The 10,599-nt window shown below is 39.3% G+C and overlaps 1 protein-coding gene across 1 annotated transcript; it reads left to right on the top strand.

Annotated features, from left to right (window-relative positions):
- Nucleotides 1-9,713: 9,713 nt before the first annotated feature.
- Nucleotides 9,714-10,265, top strand: LOC121796800. The gene has a single exon (XM_042195580.1). It carries the CDS (start codon nt 9,714-9,716, stop codon nt 10,263-10,265), a length of 552 nt encoding a protein of 183 aa, XP_042051514.1.
- Nucleotides 10,266-10,599: the final 334 nt, after the last annotated feature.

Raw genomic sequence — 10,599 nt, 5'->3', positions numbered from 1 at the left:
GAGTTTCTGACAAAGGGAAGTACCCTATAAATATAGAACCATGGTTCGCTGACCTAGCAAACTACTTAGTCATGGGGGAACTGCCCAGAACTCCAGATATTTCCCTGGCCAAGAGGATGAAAATCAGAAGTGCCAAGTATTATTTCTGGGATGATCCGTATCTATGGAGAATGGGGTCTGACCAAGTAATAAGGAGATGCATCCCGGAATGGGAGCAGAGAGACGTACTAGACCACTGCCACGCATTGGCGTGCGGTGGGAATTTTGGTCCGAGGAAGACTGCTCGGAAGGTTTTAGACAGTGGATTCTATTGGTCGACATTGAACAAGGACGCTTACGACTACTGCCAAAATTGTAATCGGTGTCAGCAGACCGGGGGAATTTCCGCCAGAGATGAGATGCCCCAGATCCCAGTGATTGTCTGCGAGGTTTTTGATGTCTGGGGGATGGACTTCATGGGTCCATTCCCCTCCTCCTATGGTAACTCTTACATTTTGGTGGCAGTAGATTACGTATCGAAGTGGATAGAGGCCAAGGCAACTGCCACATGTGAGGCGAAGGAGGTCACTAAGTTCCTTAAGGCAAATATTTTCAGTAGATATGGGGTGCCAAGGGCGGTCATTTCTGATCAAGGAACGCATTTCTACAATCGGACGATGGATACGCTTATGAAGAAATACGGAGTACACCACAGACTCTCTACTCCGTATTATCCAGAGAGCAACGGTCAAGCAGAAATCTCCAATAGAGAGATCAAGGGGATTCTGGAAAAGACCGTAAACTCGTCGCGAAAGGATTGGAGCCGAAGGCTCGATGATGCGCTTTGGGCCTATCGTACTGCGTACAAGACCCCCATTGGTATGTCACCATATAGACTTGTGTTTGGCAAGATGTTCCACCTTCCTGTTGGGATAGAGCATAAGGCTTATTGGGCAGTCAGAGAAATGAACATGAAGCCTGAGGCTCGAGTCTTATGATGCCGCAATGTGGTACAAAAAAAAAATCAAGTTGTGGCACGATAAAAATCTCCGGACGAAGGAACTACAGGTTGGACAGAAAGTACTCCTTTTCCAGTCAAGGTTGAAGCTCATGCCAGGAAAAATGAAGTCGAAGTGGACTGGACCTTACACCATCGTTAGCCTTAGAGCCAACGGAGTAGTGGAAATTCAGGGATGTACTCCTAACTCTATCCCTTTTCTTGTTAATGGTCATAGAGTCAAGAGGTTTAGGGATAGTTCAGAGCTATGTGTGGTGGAAGAAGTTCCACTGCGCATGCTCCCCACTATCGCCTAGATGGTTGAAAGGTTAAGTATTCTTCGGGAATTCTTGGTCAAATAAATGACATGAAGTTTGAAAATTTTCAAGACAAACCCAAATTCCCAAGAATACTTAAACGCGTCTTTTGTAAATATTTTGAATATTTCTTTTTTGTGTCTTTTAAGAAAACCCAAACAAAGAGAAAAATCTTCTAATCCAAAAATATTTTCAAAATATCGAACAGCCCTCAGAAGGTTAGTTGAACTTTGAAATGTTTTTCTATCTTGTTTCCTTGACTTGGGAGTTCGATATTTCATTCTTTTGTTTAATGTTGTTTTTAAGTTTTGTGATGAAGAGGATAACAGTTACGCGGTTGTTAAGCTTAAGGGAAGAATTCTTGACAAATTGGGGGAAATTTTCAAAATTTGAAATTCAAATTTCAAAAGAGGAGAAATTTTATTTATGATTTTCAAATCCTTTTGTAGAGACTGTACGGTCGCTCACGTCACATGCAACTGTCTCTCTACTCTCTTTTGTTTTATTTGGACTCCTTTATTATTTCCCACTGTCTCTTTTAAAACTTCCCCCTCACGCTTATCTCCGTCACCAACACTTTTCATATTCTAGAAATACTAATTTCAAAATTCCTAATTTTCTGTGTGTCAGTTTCTGGCGTTACCGTCACCAGCTACAAAATTCAGACACTATGGACACCCGGAACAGCCAAAACACCAAGAAAGGGAAAGCTGTAGGAGGAAGAGCAGCGGCTAAGCCACCGGTTAAGCCAGCTGCTGAGCGACAGTCCACATCTCAACCCACACTCACCGATCCCCCAACTGCACCCACCAAGAGAAGGCTGGAGATGCCTTTGGACCCACCCGTCATGCCCGACACACTAGCAGCTGAAGCCGACCAAGAACGGATCGTGACCGAATTCTTGCAGAAATTCGGTCGGGGAGCACAGGCTAGTGCAATCTATGCCCGCCTGGCAGAGGTTTGCAGAATGGGAGAGGCAACCACCGTACATCCGCCCGCAAGCGGCGCGTCTGAACCCCATACCAAGCCCACAGCAGGGGATCTAGAGACCGCTCAACCGCTGATGGCCATAACGCCGAGTTTCCTTCTTCCGATACTCAGGCGACGGTACCACTCTTAGCGCCAGATTCAACACTTGCTGACGAGGCAGGCAGCCAGGAGGAAGATAGGGAGCAGGATGTTCACAATGAAGAGATCCCAGATATTGCCGGTGAACCAGGGCAAGGAAGGGTTGGGTCTGCGGAGGATGAAGGTATGATAGAGAGTGATGAAGGAAATGTAGACGCTGAGGAAGAGGGTGTAGAGGAGAGTACGGGAAATGGAGAAGCTGAAGAAGAGGGTGAATAGGAAACGGAGGAACAGGCAGCCGCCGAAGAAGAAGGAAGTGAAGAGGAAGTGCAGAACCGGAGAGTAAGGATACGCCGGTAGGAAAGAAAGAAACACGGAGACAGAGTCAGGTGGAAGAAATAATGGTGGCCACGGGACCGCGCAAGTTGAGATCTGATCCCAAGGCGAGCGAACATACAACCAAACCCATCAAGGTGCCTTTCGCTCACGAGGCTGAAGAGGTTGCAGGGGGCGAAGATAGAGACTCAGCAGAAGACGATGCTGATGTAACGCCCGTACTTTTTAAGTGCTAAATTAAAAAAATGTCGTGAATTAGTTAAAATGAATTTCTGTCGTCATGCTATGCTTCTCGTTATTTTTTGTTGGAGTTGGGAACGATGAAATTAATTAAAGTTTTCCGTGAACTTTAATTAATGATTGAGGTGGCTCATCATCTCGAGGACGTGGTCCCGCATAGAAGAGCCTTCCTTCATAGTCTTCGCCATGATACTCCGAAAATCATGAGACTTAGCCGTTCGATTCTGAGTACCAAAAAGATTTGTGAGATTTTGCATAATCTCGGCGGCAGTCGCCATGGCCGCATGCTGATGTCTAAGCATTGTTGACATGGATGCCAACATATAACACTTAGCCATCTCATTTACCTTATGCCACCGTTTATGCGTATCTCGCATGCTGACTCCGTCGGCACTGGAGCACAAACTTGTACTCATCAGCCGTGAGAACAATGTCCAAATTTTGTTTCCATTCTATGTAATTTTAGCCATCGAGTTTGTTTTCTTTAAGAATTGCAGATAGAGGATTGAGTGACGTTGTGACATTTTAGGTTGCACTACAAAACATAAGATTTATTATTTGTCATAAACATATGTAACGAAATTGAAGAGATAAACCATAGAACTTTTCAAAATCTTACAACTGTAAAATTAAAATTTTGTACCATCAAGCAAAGGTCAATACGCATTAAAATTTTAACATTTTTACGGGTCACAACACCAACGACTAGTCCAGAGACCGCAGCACAACATGGCCGCCAAATGTTGCCTAAGCACGACCATCAGATTTAGCATTACAGAATCTCGTTTCTACAACACACTCCCATAACAATGCTCATGAGTTGATAACAAGACCAAGCTATCTCGCAAATTCTGTTTGGACTTCTAAAACTCGTAATTTCTTAGGATTATTGTCCCCACAACATGGGTGACGATAATATTGGAAACTACTTTCTAGTCCATACTATTCCCATTTGAGAAGTCCACCTATACGAACTCGCTATTTCTTAGGATTATTGTCCCCACAGCATGGGTGACGATAATATTCAGAAAATGGCTTCATAAGTTGTGGACCAATCGATGGAGACCATATACAAAACATAGTTCATAATTATCGCTTAGATATTTGAGTTATGGTTTTTCATTAATTATCCTTAGCCTTAAGGCAGAAAAAGGCTTAATTAAATTCTGTTGGCATTTAATTGACTGGATAATTAAAACTTTTATCATCTTTTAACATCTTATTTAAAGAAGATATATTAATTATTAAAGTTCAATCCATATTCATGTCTTCTATAAGATGTATCTAAAAGAAATCAAATTATTTATATCTTGGACTGACATAAATAATTAAACTTAAATTAATTCCTCATTCAAGATTAGGAAGAGAAAAATCTTATTATTTAATGTAGTCCTACATATCTATCCTTATTAGGCTTCTAGATGTATATAATAATTAGGAAACTATTAAATTATTCTTGTCCATATCATCTAGGAATAAATAAATATATTTATTTCCATAAATATGGATTCAGTAACACCATTGGAAGATGCTTCCGAGTACAGAAGGTTAATTGGAAGGCTTCTCTACCTCTGTATTACCAATTACCAGACCAGATATTACTTTGGTTGTTCACAAATTGAGTCAGTATGTTTCAAGGCCTTGCATTGAACATTGGCAAGCAGCAGAAAAGATTCTGAAATACTTGTAAGGAAGTCCAACTCATGACCTATTCTACTCCAGCAGCAGCAAGCCAAATCTGAGTATATTTTCAGATGCAGATTGAGCTGCCTGCCCTTATACAAGAAAGTCCATGACAGGATATTGCCTCTTTCTTGGAAACTCTATGATCTCTTGGAAAGCAAAGAAGCAGAATACAATCTCTAGATCACCTGCAGAGGCAGAATATAAAGCTATGGCTCAAGCTACATGTAAAATAGTATGGGTTGTGGCTATACTTGGTGATTTTGGAGTGAAAGTAGAAAAGGTTGTTCCTTTATATTGTGATAATCAATCGGCCATCTATATATGCTCTAATCCAGTTTTCCACAAGAGAACAAAGCATATAGAGATTAATTGTCACACTATTAGAGAGAAATATTTGAATGGAGTGATCAAGCCACTACACATACGGAATAACCTACAGTTGGCTGATATCTTCACCAAACTGCTAGGAGAAAGTGCTTTCAAGTCTATCTTGGATAAGATGAACTTTAAGGTGATGTTCGGTTTCCAAGATAAAATAATACCAATATATAATCTAGGATTGAGTTGTGAGATTATTTTAGTCATAGGGGGTTAGCGATGACTAATTATCCCATGATTATCCATCTAGGATTGAGTTGTGGGGTTGAATCTCGTGAACCAAACACGCTACAAATTTAATCTCGGATACAATCTTGCGAACGGAACACCCCCTAACATTATATTCAGTCCATCTTGACGGGACATGTTGAAGAAAATGAGGATAACACATACTTATATGCTTACATGTGTGATGGAGATGATGGTTCATGCTCTCATGCAAACATGAGTGACGAAGGAGCAATGATTACTAACTGTGAACATGCTGAGCTGGAGTCTAGTCATCTACACATCAACTCTTAGTCAGCATCAGTGTGAAAGGGAAATGAGTTGGTTGAAGAGTTAGTTGGGAAGATATTTTCGATCTTAGCTTGAGCTAGCTCATATAAATAGCTCTTCTTCTTTTGTGTTGATTGTATCTTGTAATTCTCTATTTTTTAGCAAATAAAAGTTCCTCCTTTCAATGGAGTTTTGTAGCACCCCGAAAATTTGTGACTTTTTTTTTATGAGGATGTTGTTTTGGGAAATTCAATTATGAAATTTAATTTCTATGTGATTGAGTTAATTATGTGAAATTAGTTGTTGTGAGTTATGTAAAAGAATAAGATTAAATTTCCAATGTGTGAATTAAATTAAATGGGATCATGCATAATTATTCTATCCATTTATTAGAATTTTTGGCCCTCCTATTTATTGGAAACAATATTTTCTTTCTTAGATTTAATTAATTGTTTTGGGATATTTATCCAAATTAAATCCAAACCAAATTGTCCCTATGTTATTCTACATGATTTTCGACCCCTTGTCCATCCCTTGAAATTTTTGACTTCTCCTAGTAATTAGGAGAAGGAATTATTTTGTGGATTTAATTAGTATCTTGTTTGTCTCCTTCCTTGAATTAAAATCTAATTAAATCTTACCATATCGAGCCAAATCTCTCCATATCCTATTTTAATTAGGATTTGACTCTTTCCTTCTTTGAGACCCCATTATTTTCTTTAATTGTGGAATTTTCTTTAATTGTGGAATTTATTCATTGACCTCTATATTTTATTCTTCCACAATTTTAATTGCTTTATTTAATTGTGGGATTTATCCTAGACTATAAATTAAATGAACCCTAACCCTAGCCCTCATATTTTTCGCCTCTCTCTCTCTTCTCTCCTCCAACACGTTTTTTTTCCTCTCTTCCTCTCCTTCTCCACCAATCCTTCACCAATTCCTTGTTCTTGCATCATTGTGTAGTTGGAAATTCAAGATTCATCGAAGAATCGCATCATTCATCATTCCTACCGATTGCTTTTCAAGAGAAAGGGTTGTTGTGCGTACGTGGGTACGGAGAGCAAGGATTTCAATAAAGTTGAGAACCGTGTTTGTAAGCAATCGAGGTTGAGCAGGATGTTGCGGTGGATGTTGAGTCGAGCTTAAGAAATTCCGGATGCATCATGTCTTCATACATAGGCGTCTCCCTATGACTCTCTAGATACCTTTATTCCGATGCCTTGTTTCGAATCGTTCTTGATAAAGTCTTTCGTTTTGCTCTACACTATGTTATAACATTATTTACCTTGAGATATTAACCCGCTGCTTAATTGTTCAATCGATTAAAACTTTTCTTTTGAAGCTTTGTTTAAGATATTGTCTTTCATTGTTTTCCCCTTCTTCTTCCCCGCTCCTTAGTCCATTCCCTAGTCACGATTTCCCCGTCTTTACTATCCTTAGTAAGGGTGGTCGTGACAGAGTGGTATCAGAGCTTCGTTCTTTCACTCTGGTCCAAGAGTCTTCTTTCAGATTAAGTCTAGATTAGTACCCCTAGACTAAAAGTGTCATAAAGGCTCAACATCCGAAGCATCACGCTCAACCAAAAGAAAGTGAGGTATGTTCTAAGTTGATGAAATGTTTTGAAAACATTGTTGAGATGATTAGAATGTATTTGCACGAGTATGCATGTGTATGAAAGTTATGTGTGAATATGATAATGTGATGGTATTATTATGTTGAAACATGAGCATGAGTGACATGATGTTATAAATGTGTGTTATGTGGGACGCCCAAATTTCGGGATGAAATTTCTGTTAAGAGGGGAAGGATGTAGCACCCCGAAAATTTGTGACTTTTTTTTTTGATGAGGATGTTGTTTTGGGAAATTCAATTATGAAATTTAATTTCTATGTGATTGAGTTAATTATGTGAATTAGTTGTTGTGAGTTATGTTAAAGAATGTGATTAAATTTCCAATGTGTGAATTAAATTAAATGGGGATCATGCATAATTATTCTAGCCATTTTATTAGAATTTTCGGTCCTCCTATTTATTGGAACAAATATTTTCATTCTTGGATTTAATTAATTGTTTTGGGATATTTATCCAAATTAAATCCAAACCAAATTGTCCCTATGTTATTCTACATGATTTTCGACCCCTTGTCCATCCCTTGAAATTTTCGACTTCTCCTAGTAATTATGAGAAGGAACTATTTTGTGGATTTAATTGGTATCTTGTTTGTCTCCTTCCTTGAATTAAAATCCAATTAAATCTTACCATATCGAGCCAAATCTCTCCATATCCTATATTTAATTAGGATTTGACTCTTTCCTTCTTTGAGACCCCATTATTTTCGCCCATATGCCTTTCAATTACTTGTGGTATTAATTTATTTGTTACCTATTTTGTGGAAGTCTTTTCCTACAAGAAATTACCAAATTTAAATCCTATTCCTATTTAATTTGAGGATTTAAATATATTTTCCTTGTTTACATCCCACTATCACACGCCTATTTTCTTTAATTGTGGATTTTATTCATTGACGTCTATATTTTATTCTTCCACAATTTTAATTACTTTATTTAATTGTGGGATTTATCCTAGACTATAAATTAAAAGAACCATAACCCTAGCCCTCATATTTTTCGCCTCCCTCTCTTCTCTCCTCCAACACGTTTTTTTTCCTCTCTTCCTCTCCTTCTCCACCAATCCTTCACCAATTCCTTGTTCTTGCATCATTGTGGAGTTGGAAATTCAAGATTCATCGAAGAATCGCATCATTCGTCATTCCTACCGATTGTTTTTCAAGAGAAAGGGTTGTTGTGTGTACGTGGGTACGGAGAGCAAGGATTTCAATAAAGTTGAGAACCGTGTTTGTAAGCAATCGAGGTTGAGCGGGATGTTGCGGTGGATGTTGAGTCGAGCTTAAGAAATTCCGGATGCGTCGTGTCTTCATACGTAGGCGTCTCCCTATGACTCTCTAGATACCTTTATTCTGCTGCCTTGTTTCGAATCGTTCTTGATAAAGTCTTTCGTTTTGCTCTACACTATGTTAAGACATTATTTACCTTGAGATATTAACCCGCTGCTTAATTGTTCAATCGATTAAAACTTTTCTTTTGAAGCTCTGTTTAAGATGTTGTCTTTCATTGTTTTCCATTCTTCTTCCCCGCTCCTTAGTCCATTCCCTAGTCACGATTTCCCCGTCTTTACTATCCTTAGTAAGGGCGGTCGTGACAATTTTCCATTATGAATTTCTACACAGCCCTCTTTCTTTCTTTCTTTTGCGCCTCCCGTTGAGCAATTTCAGTCCATGCATTGAATGTGTTTTCTGGTTTTATAGTTATGTTATGGAGTCGGCTAGTTACTGGTTCATATATTGTTAATATTTATAGAAGATTACTAAAATGGATTATCTCATTGGCAAGTTGTGTAATTTGATACTACAAAAGATGGCCTCGGAGAGGTTTATGTATAAGTTAGGCTAGAAGAAATTGAGCAGATTTTCTTTAATGGTGTGTGCATGGGCTGGGGTGATTGAAGATCAAGAAACAATGTTAATTACTGTGCCTTGTTAAAACTGTCGTTTTGGCAAGTTCTTCTTGGCTGCCAATATAGGGAAATCATGGGCAAGATTCTTGGCTACAACCTACGTTTTCTTACTTGCTTTATTATAGTTTCAAAACTATTGTTGCGTTTAAATTTCTGTTTTGCATCTAAAAAGTACTAGTATCTCAGTAGCTATTTGATTTTTACTTGCATCTAGTTGTGTTAACTATTTTCAGTTATTCTTCTTATTTAGATTAATCTTGGTGCAAGTTTTTAATATATTTATAGCTTAATGTATTTAATCATCTATCTAGTTTTTTCTTACTTGAAGTTTTCAGTAAGTTGCCTTTGTTGGTGAAAATAGCAGTTCAAGTTTTAGTTATAAACTTTCATGTTTTATTTTGATTTTGTTGGAAAGAAATCAAGGGAGAATCAAATCACAAGTAAATAATTGCAAAGATATGAAATTGATTGTGATTACCGTGTAATAAGGCATTAGAATTAGGGTAAATCTTACCTTATTTTGTATAGTCTCTCTACTATATAGAAGGGTGTAAATCATGTAACAATTCAAGTTGAATGTAAAAAGAAAGCCTTTTAACATGCCATCAGAGCAAAGGCTCAGAAACAAGTTCATCACAGCCTAAATTTACCTCTCTCGACCTAAAGGCAGTTAAGCCATGGCCGACGACGACGAAAAAAACACCACAGAAACCAAACCCAAAACTTCAAACGACCACAGGCTGAGAGTCAGCAAGAATGTGGCCGACGACAACGGGACAAACTATTCAATATGGTCACGACTAATGAAGGTTCAAATCGGGAGTAGAAGGGTGCTCCGCCACATCAACGGCAATCCGCCACCACCCGAACCAGGGGCGGCTGACTACACGGAGTGGGAGGAGACGGATCTAATCGTCTTCTCATGGATCCTAGACAATATCGAGACCGATATCTTCATCGATTTTGCTCATCACCAAACGGCAGAGGCGCTATGGAAGAATCTAGCCGTGACATTCGAAGGTACTTCAGATCCGTTCCTATTGTTTGACATGGAGGAAAAGGATGAAAACGTTAAACAAGGGGAACAAATCCTCGAGACGTATTGGCGACACTTACACGGAACGTGGATTGACGTGGATCGGTGTCAAGAAAAACTGGTCACATGCTATGACAAAGGAGTAGATCAGTTCGGAAATACATCGAGACACGCCGGCTATTCAAGTTTTTGACCGGCCTTAATCCAAAGTACGACCAAATGAAACGAGAAGTCCTCAAGGATCGACCATGGCCCTCAGCGGAGGTCGTATACGGCTGGATAAAATGAGATGCTGCACGGCTGAAAATCATGCCGGCAACAAACATTGACTCAGCCGGTGCAACCAACGACGCCGTATCATCATCGGGCAACGTTGGGCTCGGTTTTTCAGCCCGAAACCAGCAACAACGAAGTGGACTGCCACCGTATCGGACAGGAACGCCAACCGCCCCAAATCGCCGGCTATTCAAGCCCGACAAATCGAAACTTTGGTGCTCTCACTGTGGAAAACACAAACACACCAACGA

This window comes from Salvia splendens, chromosome 3, assembly GCF_004379255.2.
Source record: "Salvia splendens isolate huo1 chromosome 3, SspV2, whole genome shotgun sequence".
Classification (NCBI taxonomy): Eukaryota; Viridiplantae; Streptophyta; class Magnoliopsida; order Lamiales; family Lamiaceae; genus Salvia; species Salvia splendens.
The sequence above is the reverse complement of the archived record's forward strand: the minus strand, read 5'-3'. Positions and strand labels throughout refer to the sequence as shown.